Source organism: Myiozetetes cayanensis, unplaced genomic scaffold, assembly GCF_022539395.1.
Source record: "Myiozetetes cayanensis isolate MyiCay16 unplaced genomic scaffold, myiCay2020 scf26, whole genome shotgun sequence".
Classification (NCBI taxonomy): domain Eukaryota; kingdom Metazoa; phylum Chordata; class Aves; order Passeriformes; family Tyrannidae; genus Myiozetetes; species Myiozetetes cayanensis.
In genome coordinates, this window is record NW_026087477.1 from 1,812,476 (window position 1) to 1,826,260 (window position 13,785).

A 13,785-nucleotide genomic window follows, 5' to 3' on the forward strand; every position below is an offset into this window, starting at 1 on the left:
ATTTCATTTGTTGTAGATGTGTGTTAGAGAGGATGAGTCCCACCCCTGGTGTCCTACTCCCAATTAAGGGACCCAGAATGGAGTTAGAACTTGTGCAGAGCCATCACTCTATCCCTTGTGACCCCAGATCCCCCTGATGTGTTCCTCCAGGAGCTTCCCAAGCACATTAAGTTGTTCCTTTTGAGGAAGGTTTCTTTTTTTTTTAATTTAATTTTTTTTTTTCCCCCTCTGGTTTCATATCATTTAAAGGATTTGGATTATTGGGAAAAGCACACCTCGGAACGAGCTTTGCAGCATCACACGCTCGGCTCCCAGCACCCGATATTTGGAATTCAGTGTGGGATAGATAAGCTGAGCTTTGCTTTAATAAACCTCACGACTCCCAGAGTGTGAAACTCCTGGCAGTTTCTGACAGGGGTGCAAACTCCAGGCTGTTAGCTTATTAAAAGCAGGATTTGGTGGGTGCAGGAGGGGTCTCGTGAAAGAGCAGCCCTGATGGAGCAGGAGGGGGGGATCAGCAGATTTAGAGGTGGAACCATGTGCCCACTTGACTGGACAGTTGAGATAAATTGCTTAAAAATGCTCATTTTTCCAGTTGTTTGCTCTTTGGCCTTGTCCTTGCCGAGGGAATTTTGTAGATTGGTTGGAGTGTGACGGTGCAAAGTCTAACACAGGTAGGCCTGACAAAGCAGGACTAACTTTGCAGGACCTAAACCACTGTGTTTTCTCTTACACACTGAGCTCATCTACCTAATTAGCTCTTTGGCTGTAACTGTGCCTTGTCCTTGTGTGTGTTTAACATGTGTTTAGTCAATAAGGGCTTTTCTCCATAGAATTATTCCTGGTGTGGCATGCCCAGAGCACAGACCCCTGGGTTTAAGATCATTTCTTAAGTGATAGGACAAGGGCTGATGGTTTTAAACTGAAGGAGGGTTGATTAAGGTTAGAATTAAGGAAGAAGTTTTACAATGAGGGTGGTGAAACAACCACCAGCCTTTGAGTAACTGGGCTTTTAACAACCTGGTTTAGAGGAAGGTGTCCCTGCCCATGGCAGGGGATTGGAATGAGGTGATTTTTAAGGTCCAATCCAGGCCATTCCATGATTCTGTGAACTCAGTTATACAGAAACATCACCCTGTGATGTTTAAGGAAGGGCATAAAAGACCACCACAGTCTGAAGAGAACTAAGGCTGTGACGAGGAGATGGAGACTGGAAAAAATCTTGGGGAATAGAAATGATCTTTGGTTGTCAGGACATTCATTAGCATTCCTTATTTAGCAGCAGAATCGTAGCTTAGAGATAATTTTCAAAAAAAAAAAAAAGAGTTATTTAAAGAATCCATCCAGCCCAAATCTATGACTTAACACCTGTCACTATAAAAGCAGTACAGAGGGGACCAGATCTCCTTAAGGGATGAACCTCCCTCCTATTAAATACAGGGAGATTTCATAGCCCACCTAAAACCTCCCCTCTTTCAGCTTGAATCCATTCTCCTTTGTTGTGTCACTGCTCTTGGAAAAAGGCCTTACCCACCTTTCTTGCTGGCTCCTTCAGGCACTGGAAGGCCACAATTAGGTCACCCTGAAGCTTCTCTTGTCTGAACAATCCCAGTTCTCTCAGCCTTTCCTCACAGCAGAGCTGCCCCATCCCTCTGATCATCTTGCTGCCTCCTCTGGGCTCTCTCCAGCAGCTCCACATCCTCCCTGTGCTGGGGACCCCAGAGCTCAGGGGGTTTAAAGCTCTGCTGCAGGTGATGGACAAAGGTGGGGGATGTCTCTTCCTCAAAACACTGTAACAGAAAGAGAAACCTGGGAAGGATGGATGGAAATCTCACCCAGCAGTCCAGTGTCCTGAAATGCCTGTTCTGAGACTGCTTGTGAATTGTCCTGGAGCTGATTCCTCCATGTCCATGAAGGACATCTCTGGGAAGCAGAGCCTGATCTGTCTTGGGGGAAAATTCCAATGGCCACAGGCTGGAGAGACTTGTCCATTGCTTGGACAAGTGTGTGGATAATGGAATATGTTAATGCTGCTCCTTGTCCTCTGGATGTCTTTGCTGTAATCCCATCTATGACTGATGGTAAAACCCTCAAACCAACCATTTTGAGCCATCAAAGCCTATGTACAGAAAAAAATAATTATTGCAGGAGACCCTCCCAGTCCAGCCTGATCATATTTAGCAATCACAGCCTTGATCTTAGACAAGCTGAGCATGAATCTGGAGTCTCTCCTTGTGCTCCAGTGAGGATTCTCTGCTTCTACACTGGTGTAAATGAGATCAAAATCAGAGCCTAATCTGTCCTGGGGGAAGATTCCAGTGGCCATAGGCTGGATATGCTTGTCCACTGCTGCCTGCTTGGGATGGTGGGTGGATATCTTAATGGTGCTCCAACCCTCCTGCTTCTTGTCCTCTGGATGTCTTTGCTGTAATCCCATCTATGACTGATGGTAAAGCCCTCAAACCAACCATTTTGAGCCCTCAAAGGAAAATAATGATTCCAGGAGACCCTCCCAGTCCAGCCTGATTATATTTAGCAATCACAGACTTGATCTGAGGCAAGCTGAGCACGAATCTGGAGCCTTTCCACGTGCTCCAGCGAGGATTCTCTGCTTTCACGCTGGTGTAAATGAGATCAAAATCTGGCTGTTTCTCCAAGATGGCCGGAGAGAGCGTGAATGAAATCCCCGGCAAAAATAGAGCCTCGCTTCAGAAACGAGCCCCCCTGGCTGGCAAGGCTCGTCAGGGAACTGGAGCTACTGAAAAATGCTGCAGACAGAAAATGAATTAGAGGAGAAAAAAAAAGTGAAAATGAGCTGGCAGAATCTTTAGGTGACTCATCAGGTGCATCTTGTAAAGTCTCTTTCTGAGAAGTAATGAAATCGCGTGTTCTAACAATATTTGCACTGCAGCGGGAAAAGGCATAAATATTGGGATCAATTAATGAAATTAGATAATTTGACCAAAAAAGCCCTGGAGCTGGCTGGGAAACCATCCCTCTTCCTTTTTGCTTGTGTCAGTGCTTGCTTGCTGGAGAGGAAAATCCCGTGGTTTCGTTTCACACTGAGGAGAAGCGAGTTCTGGGCAGCCACTGGGATACACTGGGAATTCACCTGCGCCTCAGGGAGTTCCACCTTCACCCCATGGAAGTTCTCAGGCAGGTGCAGAAAAGCCCTGGGAGCTGTCTGGGTGTGCAGCCTCCCACCCTTGGGATTTTCGGATTGATGAAGGTGGACCCTTCTTGTCTCTGTTTCTCTTCATGTCCTTCAACCTCTGCTTTCCAACGGGAAAATGGGGAATAATGGTTTTCTTTAAAAGGGAATTTTTCCTCAGGAAAAAGCCTGTGGGTATGTGACCTTTAGATACCCCAGCAGCTCATTGCTCATGGTGGAGTTCATCACGGAGCCTCAGTTCTGGGGTGAGAGATGACTTTGGAGTGGAATATCGGGGTCGCTGCTATCAATGGGTCAATTACTCTATTTATAATGGAGTAATTGTGCTGTTTGTGATACATTAATTACTTTATTCCACCAGTATTTCCATGGATTTATATTTGGGGAAGGCACTAAACCTCAGGTGAAGATTGGGGCTTAATGAATCCCCTAAAAATGATGAGCTCTGGAGCATGAATGTCTATCATGCAATAAAAACCCAGCACTTGGGTCGGGATTTTGGTGGGGAATCATGAGCTCCCCGAGCCAAAAAGAGCCATCACCATCTTCAGCTTTATCAGCAGCAAGAGCAGAACCCATCAGGTTATCCTGCCCTTGGATTGGCTGCGGGACAATTGTTGTTGGAATAATTTGTCTGGTTTCTGGCGTCCTCGACTCGAGAGGATGTTGACAAATTGGAAAGATGTAAAAGAGCCACGAGGGTGGTTAAAAGATTGGCAAACGTGCCTTGCCAAGGGAACAGCTCCTGGCTTGCAGCAGTTTTGTATTTTTTTTTTTTTTCCCTGTAAATGAAGGTTAAAGGGTGGTTTTAGCAACTCCAAGTACCTGTGGGAAGAGCAAAAATAGACGGTGGTTGTCAGACAGAGGTGGAACACGCGCCGGTGCCGGGGAGATGAAGCCAGACTTGAGCTGAACAGAACAGTTTTTAAGAGAAAAAACGATGTTCTGGTGGGATATTTTATAGGAGTTTTGGTTTTTCACCCATCTCCAGAATTATCTGTTGTGGTATTTCAGGGTGCTGGATTTTCATCCTAGTCTAGAATCACATACATCAACGTTTATTTGATCTTGGAGGTTGTAATTTGCATCTCGGTGTAATTCTTGGAGGAAAAACCTCTGCCTTTATTAACTGTGGGTTTATGTGTATTCCAGAGCATCTCTTGGTGTTGTGGATCTACTCATTAGCCCTCATGTAGGATGTTTCTTCCTCAGGGCTCATTGATCTCCATGATCTGAGTCGGATCGGAGTATTTTGATGCTCTCACGAAGCAACAGTCAGAGCTAAAATGACTTTTTTTTTTCCTCTCCACGAGCATTTTTCGGTGCATTTGCCCTGCAAAGAATGAAAACCAGTGCTGCTTATTCTGTTTATTCTGAACCCAGCTTTCATTTGAAGAGACCCCTGCAGGGATTGCTGCACCTTTGTTCCCTGGAAGCCTCGATTTCCGCAGGAAGCTCATCCAAGGAGGGGCTGTGCTAAATTTACCTTGAGATCTACGTGTGGCAGAGAATTTTTGATTTGTAAAGCTCATCTCGGAATGGGAACTCTGGCTGTTGTTGTTCTTTCTTCCCAACATAATTCAGTGCAAATAAAACATTGTCTCTGCCTTGCTAGTCTCACTGTCCACGCAGATTCAAGGAGCTCGGGGTGTGTGAAGGGTCTTTAAAAACACCCTGCAAGGATGCAGAAAATGAGTGTTTCATACCTACTCCTCACATTCATTTACTCCAAGATGAATATTTGGGGTTTGGGGTAAAACTACATGTTTGTTTGGTTTGTTTGTTTGTTTGTTTGTTTTTTAATTTAATATTCTCTTTTCTTTTTCTAGCTGTGGGGAGCTCAAAAAATCAAGCAGGTAATACACTTTTTGAATATTTCCTGATTATTTTCAACTCTTGCTGCTTTTTTCCCTTTTTCCCTAAGCTTTTCCCCTTTTTCCTCTTCTCCGTTATTCCCTTTGCCAGTTGCTGTTTTGCCTTGCCATGGAAATGTAAATGCAGAGAACACTCTGCCACCAAAGAGCCGGAGTTGTTTTTTTTATATATATATATTTATATATTTTGATGTCTTCATTTTCTCCTTCCTGTCTAGTCAAGAGATTTCTTGTCTCCAGTCTTTTGAAAATAGTTTGACAGTTCTTTGGGAAGGCTCATGGCTGTGCCTTCCTCCTCTCCAATCCTGGATCCTTTGGGAATTGATTTTTCATCCCCAGCCATTTAATGCCAGTGCAGCCCCCTGGGCTCGCTGGAAAATTTGGGTAAAAAATGGGCCAAATGAGCCAGATTTAGGATTTCCATGGAGTTTGGGCTGTCCAGAGCCACCTCAGTTGGCTGAGGAGCTGTGGATACACAGAAAGGTTGGATTATCTGGCAAATCCAAATCCCATGTGGGATTTTGTTTGGATGCCTCTTATGGTGACATCCAAGGTGGGCCATACCCGTATGTTTTTATCCCAAATCATCCTGAAGAAGCATTTCAGGCTTCCTACAGCACCTGCAGGTGTGGGAGATGTTCCTCAGATCAAATCCACACCTGGAAATGTGGGAGATGTTCCTCAGACTGAATCCATCCCTCATGGCTGGGCCACCCCAGTCCTGGTGGGTTTCTCCTGTGACCCATTTGCTTCAGGAGCAGAATAAAGTGATTTATATCCTCATTCCCCCCCAAGAAAACAGCCCTGCCCTGCCCACCCCTCTGCCACACCTTTCCTGTGGCAGAGATTCAGCCAGGACGTTGATCTGCACCTCAGTGGAGATGCTGAAAAGAGGCAGGGCCAGAAAACAGTTTGCCTTTTCCCCTCCTAAATCTGCATTTCCCCTGCTGGGGTTAAGATACAGTGCTGGGTGGCCTTTGGGGACATTATAGAACCAAGAAAGAGCCACTCTTTGTATTTCAGGTTGAATTATTTGCTTCTGAATGATTAATTTGTGCTAAATTATTCCAGGCCATCATCCATCCCGACACCAACGAGACCATCTTCATGCCTTTCCGAATGTCAGGTATGGTTTGTGCCATTAATTTTACTGGGAATTTGTACAAAATGTTGGGGGCTTTTCTCCTCTTTTTGAATTGAATGTTGTGAACATTTAGACCAAGATCAGAAAGTAATTCCAACACCAAAATCCCTTTGCAAGCGAGGAATATGAGGATCATAATTGTCTCTGAGAGATCTAGTGCTTAATAATTCCCTTCCCTTCCCTTCCCTTCCCTTCCCTTCCCTTCCCTTCCCTTCCCTTCCCTTCCCTTCCCTTCCCTTCCCTTCCTTTCCCAAACCTTCCCAAACCTTCCCTTCCCAAACCTTCCCTTCCCAAACCTTCCCTTCCCAAACCTTCCCAAATCTTCCCAACCTTCCCAAACCTTCCCAAACCTTTCCAAACCTTCCCTTCCCTTTTCCCATTTCTTCTTCCTTTCCTTTCCTCTCCTTATTTCCTTAACATTTCCTCCTTTCCCCATGAGGAAGAGAGTGAATTCCTATTCCAACATGGACTCAAGGCAGTGCCTTTTCCAGCATTTTTGGGGTTTCTGTCACTATTTAGGGCATTTCAATTTTGTAGGAAATGCCAGAACCTCATGCCCATATATGATGTTCAATGCATGGGATGAGCCCTCTTTTTTCCACGTGTGATGACACCTCACAGCCATGGCACTGGAATTCCAGGGAGGATCAACTTCTCCATGGCTTAGCTGGGCTGCCATTCACGAGTCCACAGCTGCCTGTGCTGTGGGTTGATCACGGTGGTGAATCCCTCCTCTCCCAAGGGATCTATTTAAACAAACAGAACCTTGCCCATATTTTCTGGTGGAGCATCTTCTGCTGAACACGGGGCACAGGGGAAAGAAATCACAGGGTTGGTGGGTTTTGTCCTCCAGTTCCTTGAAGAAGGATGATGGTGAGGGTGGAGAGAACCCAGGACCCACAGCTTTGCTGCCTTGCTCAGTATTTGTCTTTTCAGCTTCTCTTCCTCTCAGGTCTCTGCCCTTTCCTTGGCTCCATGATGGTTTAATTCAGTAATATTGGAAAAATGCTCCGAGACCTTCTAGTGGAAGTCAGAGAGATGAATTATAATTAGCACAGAAATTGGCAGGCTTAGCGGGGGAAAAATGTGAAGAAATGTTTGATTTTCGTGGTGCTCAGCAAGGTCTGGGGTAAAGACTTGTCTCTGTATTAGAGAGCTTTAACCCCTACCTGGGATTAAAATAGTCCCTCTCTCCTCTATGATGAAAATACACTTTATTCACCATATACCCCCATCCTTTTTCACCTCACCTCGAAATAAATGAGCTCTCCTGGTATAAAACCACCAGTGGAGAGGTGGATAAAGCAGATGGTGAAAGAGGGAGGTCCCACTTAGGTTGTCCTGCTCCTTACCTGGGATGGGCTCTGCAGCTTCTTAGGTGGCTTCATGAGCACCTTCAGGATGCTATTCCTGCTGGGAGCAGGCTCAGCAGGAGGGGAAGGGGCACAGAGAGCTGCAGAGTTTTCTGCTGGGTTGGGGGAGGTTGTGGGAGGGTCTGGTGAGCAACAGAGCTGGCACGAGGGAGGGAACAGATTGCCTGAGCCTGGGAAGGGGGGCAGGATCTCCCTTTTTCCATGGCAGGAATCCACTGGGTCAGCTCAGTCAGCGCCGCCACGGCAGGATCCAGCTCCTCCAGGTCCCAGTGGAGCAGGTCCAGCTCTGAGCTGCCTATCCCTGTGCCTTGCTGATGGGAGATGGGGCTGCCCAGAACAGCACAACAACACCCTCTCAAGTTCCAGCAGGCCCAGGCTGGGTTTACTGGAGTCACCTTTTCCATCGAGAGGGTTGAAGCTCTAGGGAGACTCTCAGAACCCAGGAAAAGCAAATAAAGGATGGGGAGGAGATGGGACAGAAACCAGGAGGATGCTCCAGTTGTTGTAGGTCCCAGATGTCCCTGGGTGAGGTGGAGGTGCTGAAGTGAGAGCAGCTCATCATGCCAGGTGTGGCTTCTTCCCTAAACTGAGACATGTCTTAGATGGGATTTTTTTTTCCCTCCCAAAAATCACATATTAAAACTCATTAAGCTCTTTTTTCTTCATAGGTTACATTCCTTTTGGAACACCCATCGTAAGTATTTTAACATCTCTCCCCGCTTTGTTTGTGAGCACCAAGAAATGCATTTTTTAGCACGCAATTCTCCACATTCCACCTTATCACCTCGTGACATGTTCCCACAGGATTCCCACCTTTCCCACTTCATGTTAACAAGGGTTTAATCATGTAAAACCCACCCTCTGGTTGAGGTTCTTTATCTACTATTGAGGTTATTTATCTATTAATATATTGAGGTTATCTATCTATTATATATGAGATTATTTATCTATTAACCCAACTTCTGCTTGAGGTTATTTATCTATTAATATATTAAGCTTATTTAATATGAGGTTATTTATCTATTATAGATGAGGTTATTTACCTCCTAACCCAACCTCTGTTTGAGGTTCTTTATCTATTAATATATTAAGGTTATTTATCTGTTCTGTATCAGGTTCTTTATCTCTTAACCCAACCTCTGCTTGAGGTTCTTTATCTGTTCAACCTCGTTCCCCCAACCTCCTCCAACATCCTCATCTTTCCCTCTGGAGAGGGAAGACCAAGCTGAGCTCATTGCCTGCAAAATGCAACTCCTGCAAGTCTCAGATTTCAGCTTTGGACACTTTTATTTCTCATTTACATGATTTACAAGTCTCTTCCCAAACATGACGAGCTCCGGCACGGCGGGGCCGGTGTCGTGCGCTCCCGTCTTGGTTAATTAAATCCCTGAGCGTTTTCCTGGGGTTATTCCTGAGGGTGTTGGGAGTTTGTGCTTGTTGTTGTGAGATTCGTAAGGCTTTGGGTGCTCTCGATAGAAAAAGGGAGATGATTCTGCCTGTTCTGCTCCTGCTGAAACCTCAGCTCGTCTCCGGGAACGGGAGTGGTTCATTAACCCCATTTTTGTGGGAACGGGGAAACTGAGGCTCAGAGTTTTGCCCCAGAAATTTGGTGTCGGGAGGCGGTCGATTCTCAAAGCCACCAGCTCGTGGTTCAGCTTTTTAGATCACACATTAAAATGGTTCAAAGAGCAAGACACGCTAAATTTAGTCTTAGACCCCAGTGGACCGTGGCTTAGACTTGGTGAAAGGTAACAACCTTTTCCCGAGGTGATAACGACGGTGATAACGAGGTTGGAAGTCCTAAAAACAGGGATCATCACGGCTGTTGCTATTTGTTGTGGTGCTTAAAGGTTTGGTGGCAACTTTGTATGGGGCATTTTAAAAGAAAAGGTTAAACAAAAATGAGTTAACGATCAAATTGACAATGAAATCGGCCCAAATCCAGAGCTGTCAGAGGAGCCGAGAGCTGTCAGATGAGCCCAATTTCACTATCTGTAAAGGATAAACTGGAACCTCTTGTCATTTAAAAAAAAAAAAAAAAAAAAAAAAAAAAAAAGGAAAAAAAAAACCCAAACGTTTCAAATGTTAAAATTAAAATGTAACATTTATGCCAATCGATCTGTGAAATTTAGTGACAAAATTGGCAGCCTGCTCCAGCATAAAAACAGTTTGAGTCTTGTATTTCACAGAGGGGGGGATGGGATTTCCTCAAGAGAGGCTGTGCTGGGCTCGGGCTGAGCCCGTCCTTGCCCACAGAGCCCTGCTGGTGTTGGGGGTCAACTGAACCCCCACCCCGGAGACGTGATCGGGCTGGGTATGAGCAGGTTTAGGGCCCATCAGTCGATACACATCCGCTGGCTGTGCCCGGGGGGGGTTTATTCACACCCCCCCCCCTCCTCTTCGGTAGCCGATGCAAAATAATTCAGTCTGGTTGAGCTCATTGTGAAAGAGATTAAGGGTCTTGTTAAAATAATCGTTTCTTTTCTGGCCCCGGCGGCAGCTCCCCTGACACCACCAAATCCTGTTTGCTCTTCCCTCGCTTACAGCTGTTTGCTTTTCCCTTCAGCCTCCGTCCCTTTTCCGTGCCGGGCTCGGGGATTGACCCCAGGATCGCCTGCGGTGGCAGAGCGGGGGGACAGGATGGGGATGTCAATGTAGGGAGAGTCTGGCTTTACCCATTTTACCCATTTTCAGCCCAGGAGGGAGCAAATCCAGCCGCTGGAATTACCTCCCTGCGCTGGAAAGGGGTGAGATGTGCCAAGCAGCTGCTGGGCTGGAGCCTTTTCCCCTGGGTTTGTGTTTCCTCCTCCGAGGGGAGGAAGATTTGCCCGGGTTTAGGAAATTCAGCCTCAAATCCGGGTGGTGAAGACGGAGCAGACGCCCCAGCTGTGCCCAGCTGCGGCTTTCAGCTCCTTATTTTCCTCGTCCATTTAAAACCGGGAGGGTCCTGATGGGGTTTTAAGGTGCCCTTGAAGACCCAGGTTAATTTAGGGGTGAGATGACTCTCGGATTTGGGGTCTGGAATAGAAGAGCTCGGGCTGCTCAGAGCTGACAGATGTCCAAGCCCTGGCTTTGGGGCCGTAAAGGGACATTCACACCTCATCACCAATTAAATTTTGTCGCCGGTACTGGTGTTTAGAACCCTTTTTTTTTTTTTTCCCTCCCTGTATTTTGTTTTCCTTCTTAGTTATTTTTTCCCCTGACAGTAATTAAAAGTGAAATTGTACATTTCTTGACAGACTCTTGCACATATGGAGAGTTTGCATTTAAACGTGCCTCTTTCAGTCATACAGATTTTGGGTGCTCTTTTTTATTTATTTATTTTCCTCCATGTATTTTTTTTTCTTTTTTTCTTTTTTTTTCCCCTCTTCTTCCCCCCTCGGCTCTCAGCCTTCAGCTGACAATGTGAGTCCCTGCCTGGCGTCTTCCCGCTCCTCCAGAGCCTCATTATCCCGCTGGCTTCAGGGGGAAAGTCACTCCTGGGGGTGAGGAGGTTCCTCGCCTGTTGAATTCGTTTGGCTGCGAGCGGCGACGGAGTAATTAATGACGAGCTCTGGGCGCTGAATGGAAGCGGTAAATTAGTGTAACTTGCACAGGTTGGCGCTCGGCCAACGCACAAAAAAGTAGCTGCAACTTCACCAAAGGCTGGAGGAGGAAAAGCTGCAGCAGCAGGAGGAGGAGGAGGAGGAGGAGGAGGAGGAGGAGAAAGGAAAGATGCAAACGAAATCAGGCCGCCCAACCCCGCCACCCTTTTGTTCGGTGGCATTTCTCCTTCCCAAGGGAGGGTCGAAGTTGCCTCCTCTTCAACTGATGCTGCTGCAGATGTGCAGCTCGAGCTCAGCCTTGCTCTCGGGGCTCCGACGGCGACGGGGAAGTTTTCTGGCAGGGTTTTGTGGGTTTTTTTGTTTTTTTTTTTTTTAAGGACTGAAGTGAAAGGAAAAGTGGTGGAGAAGATGGGCTGAGGGTGGGGATGAGCTCACAGCCTTCTTGCCCAGACGCCTCGGAGACGTGAGTGTCCTGAAAATAAACGTGTTTGGAATTAGAAGGAGTTTGCTCAGTCTTTGTACTCCTTGTGGTTTTGCAACAGTCTTCTTCAGAAAATAGCAGGCATTTAAGGCACAGGAGGGGATAAAATGACAGTGACGTTAGGAAGTATCTCATCTTACCTGTCTCTTACCCAAGAGCCCGTCGTCCTGTCCATGTTTTTTGGGTTTATCGTTGGGAGTCCCCTTGCTTTGCATACCTTTCCTCTCCTTCAACATCTCAGGCTCTGAAAGGAAAAAAATTGCCATAAAATAGGAGGGAAAAATGGCCACGAAGCAGGAAAAAATGCCGTAAAACAGGAAACAGTGCCATAAAACAAGGCAGGTTGTGTGTCAGAGATGGGTCTTTAGAGGATTGCGGAGGGTGTGTCCATGTGGTGGAGCGAGACACGTCCCAAGGACAGGAAAAATACACCTGTGAGACCTCAGATGGGTGAGCTTGCAAAGCCTGTGGCATCGCCGTTCAGGCAGCAGCCGGGAACATCTGGCCAGATGTGCTGGGACAAGCTGCTGGGAGCCTCTGGGAGACGGTGATCGTCACCCCGAGCTCCTAACCCGGGCAGGAGTTTTCACAGCTCGGGATATGACACATCAACAAGGCTCTCGAAACAAAATCCAGGCTCCCAAACGGGAGCACATGTGCTTCCAGGTGGCATTCCTGTCCTCAGATGTTCAAACGGGATTTCTTTCTTGTGCTTCGAACCGGGGAACGTGCCAAAGGAAAATCGGAAACCCCCTCCCCCGTTCGCTGCCAGTAGTGACAACTTTGAACTCTCGCCTTCAGGCAATGTTTGTGTTTTCCTCCAGAAATACCTGGATGGAGGAACTGGTGGTGTTTTAACGACCTGATCTTTGCTGCCAGAGTATTTCCAAGGTGTATTACAAGCAGTAATCAAAGATGCAAAGCTTTCATGGGCAGCTTTGCATCACCCGTTTTCTTTCACCACTGGAAAACTGAGGAGCCAGAGGCTGATGGGAAGTTCAATAACTAAAATTAAATAAAGCCATAAATGAAGATAATTTATTCAAGCCTAGAAATAAGCTCGGCTGTTTGCACGCCTGGGGAGAGCACTGAGAGCAAACCAAAAGAGCGTTTACTGATGGGGAAAAATCTCTTCTCTTTGCAGGTTGTTGGTCTCCTCTTGCCCAACCAGACGCTGGCATCCACTGTGTTTTGGCAGGTAACACCTGCTGGGATGGGTGGGGAATGTGGGGGAGATGAAAGTGGAATTTTCCCTGGAGGACAAGTTGATGCACGTGGCTGTTCTGCTCTGGTCATGATTTAGTGGGAGGATGTGGTTGGATATGATTAGGGAAGGGTTTGGTAAGCCTGGAAAGGACTATAAACCAGCTCTTGGGTCCATTTTTATCCCACAACTACTTTTGCCATCACAGTGGAAGAGGCAGAATGGTCCAAAAAATTTAAAATCAGCCTTTTGAACCCGTTTCGTACAGGTGTAAATGTAAACAAAAAGAAAATTTTGGCACATCTGCTGATTTGAGGACACCCTGTCACGTAGTTTGGATCTTCCCTGGTGAATTCCCCTTGGGAGTGCAACATCTGTGCAGGGCTAGGGAACAGCTGGGCCCTGCAAAGCCGAGGACCTCTGGTGTTCAGTTTGCTGCAGGAGCTTTGGGAAAAAACAGTCTGTGTGTAGGGAGGTGCTGGTGTAATTTCCCACTAAAATTCTGGGAATCAGGAGCACGGGGAGGAGGTGTGCACGTGAATGAGTTACATCCATAGTAAACACGCCACTCCAGTGCGATTTCAGCGCTCGCTGAGACGAAGGAACAAGTTATTTTCAGACTTAATTTTCGGTGGTGGATGTCTTTTTATTGTCTGCAGCGTAAGTGATGATAGGGAATTGTGGCAGTTAAGGAACATCAAAGCAGGGTGGGATGTGCCTGGTGTGTTAAAAGCACGGCAGAGCTGAGAATCCATCGGAACGTCCCGTGTGGTTTCACCTGCTGGGAGTGGGAGAGTGGCTGGAGGCATCCTGACTCATCCAGGGTTTTGCAGGCAGCTCCCCCCACCTGTTTTTAGACAGCTGTGTTGGAATCACAGAATGGTTTGGGTTGGAAGGGACCTGAAAGACCACCTCGTTCCAACCCCCTGCCACGGGCAGGGACACCTTCCACCAGCCCAGGTTACTCCAACCTGGCCTTGGACACTTCCAGG

General features: G+C 46.8%; 1 protein-coding gene across 2 annotated transcripts in view; it reads left to right on the plus strand.

The window, feature by feature from the left end:
* Positions 1 to 13,785, plus strand: part of SFXN5 (sideroflexin 5) — a 97,860-nt gene that overhangs the window by 32,379 nt on the left and 51,696 nt on the right. Inside the window, exons 4-7 of one of the 2 annotated variants that reach the window (XM_050321068.1) lie at positions 5,002 to 5,028; positions 6,118 to 6,172; positions 8,232 to 8,257; positions 12,734 to 12,787. In XM_050321068.1, coding sequence (XP_050177025.1) covers positions 5,002 to 5,028; positions 6,118 to 6,172; positions 8,232 to 8,257; positions 12,734 to 12,787 — 162 coding nt within the window. Of the gene's footprint in view, positions 1 to 5,001; positions 5,029 to 6,117; positions 6,173 to 8,231; positions 8,258 to 12,174; positions 12,391 to 12,733; positions 12,788 to 13,785 lie in introns of those variants that run through there. The other variant, XM_050321069.1, reaches the window with a different exon arrangement.